The sequence below is a fragment of the Watersipora subatra genome, chromosome 5, assembly GCF_963576615.1.
Source record: "Watersipora subatra chromosome 5, tzWatSuba1.1, whole genome shotgun sequence".
Classification (NCBI taxonomy): Eukaryota; Metazoa; Bryozoa; class Gymnolaemata; order Cheilostomatida; family Watersiporidae; genus Watersipora; species Watersipora subatra.
In genome coordinates, this window is record NC_088712.1 from 20,753,355 (window position 1) to 20,769,900 (window position 16,546).

The 16,546-nt window shown below is 34.4% G+C and overlaps 1 protein-coding gene across 1 annotated transcript; it reads right to left on the reverse strand.

The window, feature by feature from the left end:
• Window positions 1-12,880: 12,880 nt before the first annotated feature.
• Window positions 12,881-15,353, reverse strand: LOC137396859 (uncharacterized protein C14orf119-like). The gene is made up of 2 exons (XM_068083163.1): window positions 15,157-15,353; window positions 12,881-13,419 (listed from the first exon to the last, which is right to left on the reverse strand). Exons 1-2 carry the CDS (start codon window positions 15,277-15,279, stop codon window positions 13,207-13,209), a joined length of 336 nt encoding a protein of 111 aa, XP_067939264.1. The 5' UTR covers window positions 15,280-15,353; the 3' UTR covers window positions 12,881-13,206.
• Between the last annotated feature and the right edge of the window lie 1,193 nt (window positions 15,354-16,546).

Sequence of the window (16,546 nt, forward strand, 5' to 3'; positions counted from 1 at the left end):
TGATTACCTAAATCTAGTGAAATTATTTCTTGTTGTTAGTGATGCGCATATATTTTCTACTTATAATTGTTGTTTGTATTTTTGTACTTTTGAAGTACGGTGATAACTGATATGGTTCACATACCAAACTATCACTAAGCACAAAATTGATGTGTCATTGTAGAATTGGTCAAGAGTGTATTCCTCATAGTTGACATTTGTTGTAATGATAGTTCACCATAATAAATGAAATACACTGATACAGCCGCAATCAATAGCACCCATGTTTATAAAAACCTATTCATGGTAAACTTGTCAAACCATTCAGAATATTTAATGTAAACTTACAATCTTTAGTAGAAAGCTAGTTGTTACTAAGATCAAAATGAGGCTGTGGTAAATAAAATAGAGCAAATAAATAAAAGTACTACAACATGGAGACTTCATAATGTTATTAAAAACCACTCTTAAGTTTGTAAATATTGGGTAAATAGTCAATATCAATTGACCTCCTTTTTATACGTTGTGAACTAAAAAGTTATAAAATGAGGCTTAGTTTGACAATTTAACAAAAACTTGATAACCAAATAATCTGCATACATTACAATATTGTAATTGCATTGTAAAGCATTTTATTATGGTTCACAATCTAGGCTATAACTCAATGCAACAACCAATAAATAATAGAATCAGCAACACTTCACAATATCCACTATAAGATGGTGTAACATTTTCAGCATTTTCTGGAGTTGCAAATGTCTGTGGAGGAAGAAAAATATATAAATTGTTATCTCTTACATTTATCCAAAAAATAATTACCAAAAATTTATTTTTGCCCATGTTAAAATCACTGAGCAAAATTTAGTAAATGGTCTTAAAAGAAGGAGTGAATAGTGCAATACCTTAAATCAAAGTTGTTCATTATAGTATCTCACAGACCAGTTTCTTGTGTGCTATGATGAGCATTAAATACTCATGCGATATTATAATTAAGTTTTCAATGACGATTCAACTGACTAGCAGTACAAAGCTATACCGATCAGAAAATAGTAAAAGAAACATTGTAATTTCTGCAAAAAAATTAAAAAAATAGTGCTGATTACACACATTGAGAGCACTAACCAAATTGCAAAAAATATTTTTTTCCAATGTGAACAAAAAAGTTAAAAAAACTATTCATTTTTGTGAAATGCAGAAAAGTGTGAGTCAAAAGATTTTCATAATATTATCACAATGAATGCTATTTACTTATTATAGCTATAGATGTGTTATAAGTTGCTAGTTCTGCCACCCAAGATTTATAATAAATCACAGCTAAAACACTAAAACAAAAAAACACAACTTTGTTGTTGATCAAGATTTGGTGTATGACATAGTATACAAGCTTTCCTGGCTTCTTTTACAAATGGTTAATTAGATATCACACAAATGTAATAAAATTAGGTTCATGAAATGCTGTATAGCTGTTTTTTATGTGTTCTCTTGGTGTAGTTACAGAGAAAGGGATCAAAACTGTCCATCTGCTATTTCTTAGCTTGTAATAATTTACCACAGCTACAGATGATTATTTGAAGTTGCGATAAATCATTTGATGATCCATTTGCAGATTGGATCCTTTGTAGTTGCAATGAACCGATAACAATTTCAAATAGTTATTCAAACTTGACATAGGCTATTCCTCCTTGATGCTTTTTATGTAAAATTAAAGCAAGTTGTTAAGGAAAAAGTAGTTAAAAATCTATCTTATCCAGACCACTTATTTTGAAACTCGCCACTTCTTACTATAAACAAGTTCAATGTTCAAATCATGGATCTTCAATAAAAATAATCAATGTGTTCTATAGCAAGTGAGGTTTGGTCACATCGTCAGTTGAAGCCGAAGCACCAAAAAAGAAAGTTTGTCTGCGTAACGATCACCCTGCACAATGAACAAGTCTGTGAACACTGATGAACATATCAATGGAGTAAAAGAAAAGTGGGAGGAACATGAAGTTTTCATTATCTGCCTAGTCTTTCTCAACATGTTTTCTATAGGACTAAATGCTTTACATATTAAGATGGTGAGCGGATTGTCTGAGGTGCGGAAGTTAAGCTTCTTTTGGGTCCTTGTATACTCGGGCCTAGCTGATAACCTGTACAGCGACTTCTATATTATTGGCTCTCTTCTGCGTCTCACACCATCAAAGTTTGCTCACAATATTGTGCAAGTTATGTTTGTGGTAGACAGCTTAACACAAGGTGTGACTCTTTTTCGATATTGGCAGATTTTGCTTGCTTGTATAGACAGATTCTACGCAGTGTGTAAGCCATTTCAGTACCCAACTTCTAAAATTGTGGAGAACATTGGAAAGCTGTCTTGTCTTGCTCTGATAATCAGCGTCTGTTCGATGCTACCCCTGAATCTGCTGTACTCTACGGACTTGATTGGCAAAATTGATAGCATCAATCTAGCTAAGAATATGATGAAAGCACTCTTTGCATTGATTAGCATAATAATAATAGTTTCTACCTCTGTGCTGCTGATCAAAATCATGCGAGAGTTAAGAAGAATGAAAGCAAGAAGTAACCTAAAGGAAGATGATAAAGTGTTGATTAAAGCTTCTCAGTATATTAGAGGAACAAGCATTCTGTTTTACACAACATTGTCAACTGGATATGCCACAATGGTTGCTTTTTTGGCATTCAAGAATGAAAAGAAACTTAATGAGTATTTTCATATTCAAGGGTATGTCACGCAAGTCCTTCAAACCGCATATGGCATAGCCAACATCTCTCTGTATGCCTATGTAAATCAAGGATATGTACAGAAGGTTTGGAGTAGGCTTCAGTCACTTTGCACTAATCAAGTTCATCCCATCGAATAAGAATCTATTTTAGTTACCATTTCGATTGAGTTGTAATCAGGTGGCGTATATCTTTGTAGCTTTGATAGATAGTCACACTTATTGCATAGTTTGTTGTTCATCTCATTGTACCTAAGTGAAGGTGTGACAGCTTTATTAATTTTATGTGTAGAACTCAGTAATGAGCAAATAGGTACTCACACTAGTTATTAGTTTATTTGGGTCGTACATCAAAATTATGTTCTAGCTTTGCAACTTTCAACTTGTGAACACAATTACTTAAAATAAATATGTCTATGGTGATATTATACTTTGTGTTTTCAGGACATCGGTCCATAACCCGAGCTGTCAGTTCCACAGATACTTTAAACAGGTGAATCATGTTTTCTTCAGAGTCATGGGTGGTTTTAGTAGCAACGAAAATCTCCAGCATCGTGTATGAACTTAAAATCTGCTAATATTTTTTGAACATGTGATTTTTTATCTCTTAAAATAATTTGCCTGGTTCTTAAAAAGCTTGCTTTGTGAGATTCTTGCTAAAGATACCGAAAAGTATAGAACAACAAAAGAGTTTTAAACAGCTACCGAAAAAAATAATATTGACTCTTTTTTCAATGATTACACAAAAAACCAGCAAGAATAAAAAATCAGTATATTAGTTGCTGTGAGAGTCTAAATACTGCAGTGAAATGTATTTATAAATGTATATTTATCCAAACAAACATGTTTACTTTGATGACACGTAAAAACAATATCTTACTGCCTGAGCTAAAAATAGATTGCTTCAGCTTCTGTACCTCATCCCAAGTTTACTGATGAGATAGCACTTTGATAGCATCTTAGCACTTACAATAATCATGGATTGAAAATGTAGTAAAATATGTTCTCTAAATCAATAAAGTTTTTTGTGGGCAAAGCACAACTTGGAGCTTTGAATAATTCCTTATTCTGTACAATACATAAACAAGATTAGTTATTGATTTGAGAAGCGCGCAGTAAGAGAAAGATAAAAGTAAACAGAATGTTTTAGTGTGTATATGACCATGTAAACTTGGTCGATGCTTGTTACACTGATGAAAAATTAGCTTTTAACCTAACTGTATTAGCAGCTTCGAACATCAGTGGAATATTAAGAAGATGATGCTGCAAACCTTGGTAGCAGTATAAGAATAGAAAGCCCCAAATGAAAGGCTCAGGCGTGAATATACACTAACTTCTAGTTGTTGACTGAAAAACATGCAGTTGTAAAGGACCTGGTTTAAAATACTTTTATGGGAACAGATCAGCCAGGAACATGAAAACTTTACTTTCCTAGCAGGTTTCTCTACGCGCTAACTTACTCTCACTTCTGAGTGGGAGGATAGTGATCTTATTTTGTTTACTTGTTGCAATTGTTTACATTTTGTTTGACTATTATCTACAAATTAAAACTAGAGCTTACCTTTATACTCTTTTTGTACACTATACACCAATAATTTGATTCCAACTAACTGGATCAATATTGAACTCGGCTTTGTCAGACAAAAATGCCCTCAAACAAAATGGGTGCAATAACTTTATGATATTAAACACCAGAAATAGAAATAAACTCTATTATGTAACACGTGAGATGAAACTATTCAAACACACTGAAATAACTATAAGATATGCTGGTTTATTTTAGTACTATTCCAATGAGAAGTCATGCGACTGTCACTGCTGAAAAATTTTTTGCATGAGAATACATTTAGTCTAAGTAACAGTGAGTTCTGACTTAAAATACTGAATGGCAAGACTATTAAACACATAAATTAACTTTTTGGTAAATCAGTTGGCATACATTGGGCTGATTGATCTGAGGTTATACAGTCATTATCTCATAACTAATGAAACATGCGCTAAGTTAGTCTTGTTGACTGACAAAACACAGATTCATTCAAAAGAGTCATGAAAACTGGGTCGGCCTCAGTGAGTCCTTCATATGAAGTATGCTTATCAATACCACTCCATGTATCAAACCATTGATTGAATAATTTGGGTTGACATTGCAAAATGGAAGGGGGCTTGTCTCTGACTGTACCATAGTTCATGGTGTCTAGCTTTGTATCTAATAGGTACTATCTACCTGCAATAGAAAAATGTTGAATGAGTCAATGTATAATTTATCTGTTTTATGGATTTGATAGCTTTGATGTCATTGAGAGTACAATAACGATACCAGTTATTACGATGACAGTCATTACTCCAGTTTACACCATTTACCATATAGCTGTTAAATATTCAGTTTTAGCAACAACAAGTGACTTAAGTTCTTACGTATTATTTAGAGTAGTTTTTTCATACCAGATAAAGGATGATGGTCTATCAAGTTTTATATTATAGCTCTTGAATCTATTTTAATCGGTTTCAAGGCCGGCTGGGAATTTTCAAAGAAATGTAGTATGCTAATTGCTTTAACTATTCCTAAGAATAGCCGAAGCTCTCAGAATTAATCTGCTTGATCTTTCAATGGGCCAAAAACTCTCTTACATTGGTTATCTTATAACACACAGAGTTTTGTCACAAGCGTAATGAATTAAGAATGCCAAAAACGGTGTATATACATTGAGGGACATTTCAATTTATCAGTAGCTGAAATGTCTGAGGGCATGTCTTGCCTTTGGGAATTGTGCTGGATGTTATGGAAAGCTTGAATATTTTGGAGACCTGTTATTAAATCTGAAGCTGGTTCTATTTCATCATTCTGATAATACAACTGGTTGTATGTTAATAGGTTAAACACAAGCAAAATAAAAAGTGTCTCAACTGAATTTAAGTGACATATAAATTCAATAGAACAAGACCAACAATATGCTTGCACATTAAATGGATAATCCAAAAGAAAGTGTGCATAGAGTCGACCCAAGGCACACACAATCAAACACTGTTTTATAGGTCTAACTAGCCAAGTGACTGGTGTTGCACGGGTTTAAAAAACAGCTTATAAACAGTGTCAGGTAATGTCATTTCCTGCCACCTAGCATTAGCATGGCACATTGCCAGTGGCTAATTTGAGTATGTTAATATCCCTATTGCTAAACTTATTAATAGGTAGAGGTGGAACGAGACAGGTTTTTTAAGCTCGAGACGAGACTCGAGACACTGTCTTGTAAAAATTCGAGACTCGAGACACGAGACAGTAAAATAATGAGCATTTGTTGATGGTTTCACTACACAAGTACTAGCGTACTTGGTATATATAAAATTGATGAACCTTTTTTAAACTGAATTTTCACCTGGTGTAAACGATTTAAATACAACATTTTAATAGTGATATGCATGTAGTATTTGTAAACAAAAGTGACACAAACAGCTCTAAAATACCGAAGTTATATATTTCTAAGAATCTTGAGCTTGATTGATAATAATTATTATAAACATATTGCTTTGTACATGTATATTTTACCATCTATTTAATAGGTCTTACTTTTTAATGTAATGTGTAATGAAACCGATAGCCGTCGCTCTACAAAGAAATACCGCAACTAAAAGAACACACGATAACACTTTCAATCTCATCGTTTCATTAATGTTAAGTTTTGTTTGTGTATTAACTTTAGTATGTGAATTATATTTAAATTGTACTCATGAAATTATATGAATTACTGTATACATGTACATGTATATTCTTATATTAATAATAACGTCATTGTTAACCGAACACGGACTATGGTCGACACGGCCTTTCGTTCGTTTCTCCGTGTCCGGGCAAGTTTTACCCGCAATTGGTAGTATATAAAAGAGGCCCGAATTTTATAAAGGGTAGTTGGTGTTTAGACACGATACGATAAAATACAGACATTTTACCCGCAAGTCTTATTTATTAAATTGGATTATCCTGAGGATAATTGGATACGACCCGGTATCTGTTTTAAGGACACAAAACCCGAACTACAAAATATTAACAGGGTCGTTGTCCTGACTACATGATTAGACTCGCTGGCCAACATAATCAATAGACACAGGTAATAACGGACCGGGTATAACTTTAAAGGTAATTGCCCGCAATCCATTACAATATATGGAGTTGTTGCTACCGCAAGAAGCCATGTTTTAACAAACGTGCGCAGGCGCTTTAGTTCTATTTCCTGTCTCGAGCTTGGCAATAGTTAAGTCGAGACGAGACCGATACGAGACGAGACAGGTCGATACTCGAGACGTCTCGTGTCTCGTTCCACCTCTATTAATAGGAGCCGTGAGAGCAAGCTTTAATGCTTGAATGAAGGCGGTACAAAGACAGGATTGGACACTACATCAAGTATCATGTATACAATATTTACAGCTTATCCAACCTACCTTCAGCCAAAAGCTGTGAAAAGACTGACACCAACCATGAGAACAGAAAGCCGGATTAAACAGGGAAGGAGATCTCAGACAGCAGCCAGCACCATAATATCGGACCCTGAAGATCCTACACCTGGTGATACTACTGCCACTTCAAAGCAGGAATCTAGTTCAACCAACTTTAGACAAAAAACCATCTCGCCTAGTTATTTTCAGTCATGTCTAATGGATGTTTAATACTGTAAACAAATCTTACATCGTTTTAAAAATGCATGTGTCAAACGAAATAAATCAATTGTTACAAGAGATAAAACCATAGGTATAGTAAACCTTAGATTGGCAAATAGCAATCATTAAAATGGAGCAAGAGTGAGGCATATAATTGGCTGTCGTATTCATGATGTTACTTCGCAGTGATGTGCATCACACCATCATAGCCTTCAATTGAGCAATGAGTTTAGTAGTGCAGCCATGATTGTCAAACTAGTTTTAAGCCGTAAACGTAACAATAAGACCAATTTTTGTGTGAAATGTCATCAGAGGAAATTAAAACACCCCAGGTATATCCTGTATTGCCTATAACAAAACAGAACTTGAACTCAAAAATGAACTTCTCAACAATATCATAAGCTATCTATGCCAATTAAAGACAACAAGCGGGAAGCTGGTGGTGGAAAATAGTAGAAAAACCTTCATCATTGGTTTTGAGTCAGCAGCCAACTCTGTACATGGCATTGTTCAATATTTTTCAGCAACTACCCTTACATCCACTTCTCCCTAACATTTAAGATCAACCAGGATCAAATAGAGACTCTGTTTTTCATGACACGATCAAAGGTTGGCTATACAAATAACCCGAGATATGCAGTGTTTCGGATCTGCACTTGGAGCACTGCTCAAAAAATCAGATACCACACCAACTCCCAATGCTAACTGTGTTAATCTGGATGTGAGCAGGACTGAAAAACCTGACCAACTCCTGCTACATTTTCTGGTTAGGAAGTAAAAAAAGGAATAGATAAAAGCGGAGGAAGGTGAAAATGAGGAAATCGTTGATGAGGATTTTTTTCTAATTCAAATTGGATGACTGTATTAAGTATTAATCAATATAAAAGTAGTGGGAAGTAGAAATAGTGATGGCATGAATCTGATCTCGGTTAAAAACATAGGAGGATTGGTTACGCCAAACCCATTAATAGGTTGAATACGTATTGCTGCGGAAAAGTACTCATGTTCACACATGGAGAGCTATGGTATTACACAGAGAGTTTTTAAACAAGTAACATCACAGACAATACCATATTTCTTAATACATAACCCCGGTCAAGGTTTTACATGGTTTCACGGAGTTTTACAGGCTTTAAAAGGTGGCATGCACTATGCATGCCACCAATTTACTCAAAACCACAACAAGTCGCTAAATTAATATATGAATACATTATGCCACCTCAAAGAAGGAATCTAGTTTAACCAACTTTAGACAAAAACTATCTTGCCTAGTTACTTTCAGTCATGTCTAATGGGTGTTTAATACAATGGTCTAGCTTAACTGCGTCTAACTCTCATTTGATTAAATAGTTTGTTATTAGCTCAATTATATTTGGTCACTCTTTGTATTATCAATGAAATATAAAATTTTAAATCATTCATATTGTCCATTAACAGGTGTGTAAGATTCTTGCCTTTCTCTTCTAAAGTCATTATATGGCTTTTATATATTTTTAATAAAATATGCGGTTTCAGTTGCACAAACTGTGGAGTAATTGTGCAGGTTTTAATGTTAAGTCAATAGGAATTCATAGATCAGCTGATTCACTCTACACATCACCATGAAGTTGCATCATTCTATTTATACGCTTCACTTATTTTCATTATTCGTATATCTAGGGTTTATTATATCTATGACTGAGTATGAACAAAGTTATGAATAAACAAACTGTTGGATTAGTTATAAGCACATACATTCGATGGAGCAACCTTGTCGAGCAGCTGCTTAAACAACTGCTCTTCATCCCATTGCCTACAGCAAGGTCTTTTTTCTTCACTTCCAAACCAGTCGATGTCTTCATCCAAATAAATATTTTTGCATAGCTTAAATAGCTGCATGCATTGCTGTTGAATAGCTTTCTATAAAAAAGATCAAATATTTGCTAATGTGCTTCTCATTCATGTGTAATAGACACAGCTATTAGCCTCAAAATACTAGTACGAAGCCTATTGTTTTTATTCAAATCAATAAATAGAAGGTATAATGCGTTCTTCTAAATAAATAAAATGATTTAAAGAAAAAGGTCTATAAAAGATTGGATACTGTCAGCATTTTATGGGATTGGTAAATTAGGACAAGTCTCTAATCCCAATATAGTTGGTTTGGTACGGAAAGGGTTAAATGTAATTGTTGACCTTAGATGACAGTAGGTTTTTATTGAACTTAAAAAAATTAGTCTTGCGAGCCATTCAGTAGTAGGCTCAGGTTGACTCTCAGCTCAGTTTGAACTAATCCGAAAAGCTGGACTTTTGACACGGACATCCAATTTGGAGCATGATTAGGTAACAGGCAGAGCCTAATGACGCCATCCATATATAAAGAGGCCAATACAGAATATCATCTAGAAAAACTTCTGCCTTGCTGTTATGTGTGATTTGACATGTATTATTATACACAGATATACATATATATATTGATCTGAACACAACTTTGTTGATGATCAAGATTTTGTGTATGACATAGTACACAAGCTTTTCCAGTTTCCTTTACAACTGGTTAATAAGTTATCACACGAATTCAATAAAATTAGGTTCATGAAGTGCGGTATAGCTATTTTTATGTGTTCTTTTGGTGTAGTTACAGAGAAAGGGATCAAAACTGCCTAGCTGCTATTTCTTAGCTGGTAATAATTTACCACAACTACAGATGATTATTTGAAGTTGTTATGAATCATTTGATGATCCGTTTGCAGATTGGATCTTTTGTATTTGTAATGAATCGATAACAATTTCAAATACATGTAGTTAATCAAACTTGAAATAGGCGATTCTTCCTTGATGCTCTTTGATGTAAAATTAAAGCATGTTGTTAAGTGAAAGTAGTTACAAATCTATCTTATCCAGACCACTTATTTTGAAACTCGCTGCTTCTTACTATAAACAAGTTCAACGTTCAAATCATGGATCCTCAATAAAAATAATCAATGTGTTCTATAGCAAGTGGGGTTTGGTCACACCGTCAGTTGAAGCAGAAGCAACGAAAAAGAAAGTTTGTCTCGGTAACGGTCGTCTGCCACAATGAACAAGTCTGTGAACACTGATGGACATATCAATGGAGTAGAAGAAAAGTTGGAGAAACATGAAGCTTTCATTATCTGCCTAATCTTTCTTAACACGTTCTCTATAGGACTGAATGTTTTACATATTAAGATGGTGAGCGGATTGTCTGAGGTGCGGAAGTTAAGCTTCTTTTGGGTCCTTGTATACTTGGGCCTAGCAGATATCCTGTACAGCGGCTTCTATATCGTTGGCTCTCTTTTGCTTCTCACACCATCAAAGTTTGCTCGCAAGATTGTGCAAGTTATGTTTGTGGTTGACAGCTTAACACAAGGTGTGACTCTTTTTCGATATTGGCAGATTTTGCTTGCTTGTATAGACAGATTCTATGCAGTGTGTAAGCCATTTCAGTACACAACTTCCAAAATTGTGGAGAACATTGGAAAGCTGTCTTGTCTTGCTCTGATAATCAGTATCTGTTTGTCGCTACCGCTGAATCTGCTGTACTCTACCGACTTGATTGGCAAAAGTGATAGCATCAATCTAGCTAAGAATATGGCGAAAGCACTTTTCGCATTGATTAGTGTAATAATAATCGTTTCTACCTCTGTGCTGCTGATCAGAATCACTCGAGAGCTGAAAAGAATGAAAGCAAGAAGTAACCTAAAGGAAGATGATCAAGTGTTGATTAAAGCTTCTCAGTATATTAGAGGAACAAGCATTCTGTTTTACACAACATTGTCAACTGGACTTGCCACAATGGTTGCTTTTTTGGCATTCAAGGATGAAAAGAAACTTGATGAGTATTTTCATATTCAAGGGTATGTCACGCAAGTACTTCAAACCGCATATGGCATCGCCAACATCTCTCTGTATGCCTATGTAAATCAAGGATATGTACAGAAGGTGTGGAGTAGGCTTCAGTCACTTTGCACTAATCAAGTTCATCCCACCGAATAAGATTCTATTTTAGTTACAATTTCGATTGTGTTGTAATCAGGTGGCGTAAATCTTTGTAGCTTTGATAGATAGTCACACCTATTACATATTTTATATTGTTTATCTCATTGTTCCTAAGTGACAGTGTGACAGCTTTATTAACTTTCTGTGTAGAACTCAGTAATGAGCAAATAGATACTCACACTAGTTATTAGTTTATTCGGGTCGTACATCAACAATATGTTCTAGCTTTGCAACTTTCAACTTGTGAACACAGTTACTTAAAATAAATATGTCTATGGTGATATTATACTTTAGGTGTTTTGAGGACATCGGTCCATAACCCGAGCTGTCAGTTCCACAGATACTTTGAACAGGTGAATCATGTTTTCTTCAGAGTCATGGGTGGTTTTAGTAGCAACGAAAATCTCCAGCATCGTGTATAAATTTTAAACCTGCCAATATTTTTAAAAAACGTACTTTTTTATATCTTAAAATAATTTGCCTGGTTCTAAAAAAGCTTGCTTTGAGAGATTCTTGCTAAAGATACAAAAAAGTATACAGCAACAAAAGAGTTTTAAACAGCTACCGAAAAAAATAATATTGACTCTTTTTTTAATGATTACGCAAAAAACCAGCAAGAACAAAAATCAATATATTAGTTGCTGTGAGAGTCTAAATACTGCAGTGAAATGTATTTACAAATGTATATTTATCCAAACAAACATGTTTACTTTGGTGACACGTAAAAACAATATCTTACTGCCTGAGCTAAAAATAGATTGCTTCAGCTTCTGACCTCATCACAAGTTTACTGATGAGATAGCACTTGGATAGCATCTTAGCACTTACAATAATCATGAATTGAAAATGTAGTAAAATCTATTCTCTAAATCAATAAAGTTTCTTGTAAGTAAAGCACAACTTGGAGCTTTGAATAACTCCCTATTATGTACAATACGTGAACAAGATTAGTTATTGATTTGAGAAGCGCAGTATGTCAAAGGTAAAAGAAAAACAGAATGTTTTAGTGTGTATATCACCATGTATACTTGGTAGATACTTGTTACACTGATGAAAAAATAGCTTTTAACCTGATTGTATTAGCAGCTTCAAACATCAGTAGAATATTAAGATGATTTTGCAAACCTTGGTGGTAGTATAAGAATAGAAAGCCCCAAATGAAAGGCTCAGGCATGAATAGACACTAACATCCAGTTGTTGATCGAAAAACATGCAGTTGTAAAGCACCTGGTTTAAAATACTTTTATGGAAACAGATCAGCCAGGAGCATGAAAACTATACTTTCCTAACAGATTTCTCTTTGTGCTAACTTACTCTCACTCCGAGGTGGGAGGATAGTTATCTTATTTTGTTTACTTGTTGCAGTTGTTTACATTTTGTTTGACTATTATCTACAAATTAAAACTAGAGCTTACTTTTATGCTCTTTTTGTACATTATACACCAATAATTTGATTTGAATTAGCTGGATGAATATTGAACTCAATTTTGTCAGACAAAAATGCTCTCAAACAACACGGGTGCAATAACAATATGATATTGAACTCCAGAAATAGAAATAAACTCTATTATGTAACACGTGAAATGAAACTATTCAAACAAACTGTAATAACTATAAGATATGCTGGTTTATTTTAATACTATTCCAGTGAGAAGTCATGCGACTGTCACTGTTGAAAATATTTTTGCATGAGAATACATTTAGTCTAAATAACAGTGAGTCCTGACTTAAAATGCTGAATGGCAAGACTATCAAACTTGTAAACCATATTTTTGGTAAATCCGTCGGCATATATTCAGCTGATTGATCTGAGGCTATACATACAGTCATTATCTCATAACTAATGAAACACAGGCTAAGATAGTCTTGTTGACTGAACAAACACAGATTCATTCAGAAGAATCATGAAAGCTGGGTCAGCCTCAGTGAGTCCTTCATATAACATCTGCTTATCAATACCACTCCATGTATCAAACCATTGATTGAATAATTTGAGTTGACACTGCAAGATGGAAGGGGGTTTATCTTTGACTGTAATAGAGTTCATGGCATCTAGCATTGTATCTACCTACAACAGAAATCAGTTGAATGAGTCAGTATACAATTCATGTGTTTGATGGATTTGATCTCATTCAGAGTACAATAACGACACCAGTCATTCTGACAACAGCCATTGCTCCAGTTTACACCATTTGCCCTATAGCTGTTAAACATTCAGTTTTAGTAACTACAAGTGACTTAAGTTCTCAACTTTTCTCTTCAAAACTTGTTACAAATGTTACATACTATTTAATGCAGTGTTTCCATACTAGATAAAAGATGATGAGCTGTCTATTGGAATTTATGTTAAAGCTCTTGAATCTCTTTCAATTACTTAGAAGGCCGGCTAGAAATTTTCAAAGAAATGTAGTAGGCAAATTGCTTTAACTATTCCTAAGGATAGCTGAAGATCTAAGGAATAGTCTGCTTAACCTTTTGATGAGCCAAATATTCTGTTACATTGGTTGTTTTGTAACACACAGAGTTTTGTCAAAAGCGTAATAAATTAGAAACACCAAAAACAGTGTATATACATTGAGGAACACTTCAATTTATCAGTAGCTAACATTTCTGAGGGCATGTCTTGCCTTTGGGAACCGTGCTAGATGTTACGGAGAAGCTTGAAAATTTTGGAGACCTGTTATTAAATCAGAAGCTGGTTCCATTCCATGATTCTGATAATAAAACTGGTTGTATGTTAAAAGGTTAATAGAAAAAATCTAGGATCAAATATGTTTTCAAGGTGTCAAGTTAGTTTTTCTGATGTCACATCCGTAATAAAACTTGGCAAGCACAAGTAGAATATTGAACAGTTTTCTTTTATATATATTTACATAAAGTGGATGCTGCACAATAAGTTACAGAGTGCTCAATGGTAAATCAGAGCTAAATTATAAAATATGTATAAGCGGAACTTCACTCTGTAAGTTAAACATTTTATTACTAATAGTTTCATGTGGTACAATGAGTATTACACTCTTCAGATGAAATGTCTAAAATGAATTTCATACACCAGTAATATGCTGTTATACAGAGTTAGATAAGCTGATAATTGGATGAGGGTACAAAAGCCAAATAGTTAAGTGATACAATTGCGTAGCAAGAACATAGATGAATGTCTGCATGATGATAATAGTTCATTACATTTATTAAAGCCTGGTTCCCATATCGATTGCACTCCGGCGGTAACACACCACCTGCAGCAAAACGCTTGCGACACTAGGCTCGCTTGCATCTGTTCACATAAAGCCACATCGTTAATAATATCGCAAAGATAATTGCGCAATCAAATAAAATGTTCGCTCGCCACGCCGTTCCTATAATGGTGACCTTTACTCGTACCATGCATTTCGGGAAGGTTTTGCCTGCGGTCTTTTGCGAAATTTGAGCAGTGCGAAACTATTGCGATCCCGCCGGCAACTACGGGTGGTCCTCGGTGGTACCGGGCGCGTAGGTTTCCATTTCACCGCTAATAGCCTGCGATGCTGTCGCCAGTGCTTTGCAACGTATATGGGAACCACGCTTAAGAGTGCCTAGTGATGGTCTGTAAATAATAAAGAATTTCTCCCATAAGCATAAGTTACACTTGTTGGAGATAGTGTCGTATGCTTTAGTATGTCATAGAGTTTTCCATGATATTGAGTAGTTGGTGTAACCACAAAGCTTCTTTTAACCACCCATCTAAGAGAAACTCTACTGAATTAAGCAAATATATATGGTCACTAAAAGACAATAATACAATGAATACATTACAATGAGTACATACATTAGATGGAACAGCCTTGTCAAGTAGCTGCTTAAAAAACTGTTCTTTATCCCATTGCTTCCAGCTTGAAAACCAGTGGAGTATGCATCGTACTTCATTACCATGAGTAGAACTGTCTCCCATCGTGATGTGACATCAGCCACAGATCATAGGAATTCTAGCTCATCAGATGACTTCTGCTGATCTTTGCTTAGTATAAATCTGTAAATTAGTACAAACGCACTTATAGGACACCAAATTAAAAACAATAATAACAAATAGATCAATTTTACAAACTTTACGATATATATATATGAACAATATTTATTGTGGTAATCAATAATCTTATTTTGCAAAATGTCTTCCACAAGGAACCACAGCAAGTAAACTAACTAAAATCAGTGTACAAAAAAACACAAAATAAAGAACTATAGTCTAACTAAAAACTAATGATTAGTATAACTAATATAATAATGTTGGAACTGAAAGCATAAAACATGTAAAAAGCAAACTTGAGGATTGATATGAGTGTTTAAACAAAAAGGGGACAAATAAAAGCTCTGTGAAAATAGTTATGCGTATCTATGACAACAAATTTCTAGTTATAATAACAAAGTATATTATAAAAATGTTAAAATATGTAAGGCTAGAAGATGAATCGTCTTATTGTTTAGAGGCTAGTAGGTGTAGGCTGAATCAGATATTTTAGCCTCTGTTCCATTACTTATTACTTCCTGATGTGATGACGAGTCTCACTTAAATAAACAATCATATTTCATGAATGGTATTTGAAATACGCTAAGTTCATAGTGTCATTTAACCTTGCTTTAGTTCTAGAACTCTCGACCATTTTCAAAGCATTCTTTATTGAGCAGGTGATTCTGCATATCACTGGAAGATTTGTTTAATAACTTTGAATGCTTAGACATTATTCACCCTTTACTGATTCTATGCAATCTGGTTGTCCGAGGTTATCCATGGGGTCCTTGAAAGTTTGTAAGGTTCCGATATAAGATGCAACAGTGTGTTTTCAATTCATACGTATGTGTGAGACAAAGGTTTGTGACGATTAAAAAGGTATTTAAATGTGATTGAAAGTTTGTTTAGTCTCGCGCATTCATGTACATCTCATATATTCTTACAATGGTAAGATGTCTTCACATCTACTATTTTATCCATGATAGGTTTAGATGCCATTCACTATTTTACAAAAACCAACAAGAAACTGAGTGTCTACCTGGAATCACATGATGGTGATAGTAGAACAGCTAACTACTCTACCTTCTACATAGATCATGCTGATTTTAATTACACTATCCATGTACGTATGCATAAGTAAAACTGACAAACTATTTACATATCATCATATCTATGCTACGCTAAACTTTTCTAATAGACTCTCTGTGATGTA

Bases quoted from the DNA above. Each gene is read 5' to 3' on its own strand.
- LOC137396859 (XM_068083163.1), bottom strand. From the start codon at position 15,279: ATGGGAGACAGTTCTACTCATGGTAATGAAGTACGATGCATACTCCAC. The intron at 13,420-15,156 runs GTATGTACTCAT...TTTCTGTTGTAG, and splicing joins ACAAGGCTGTTCCATCTAAT to GTAGATACAATGCTAGATGC.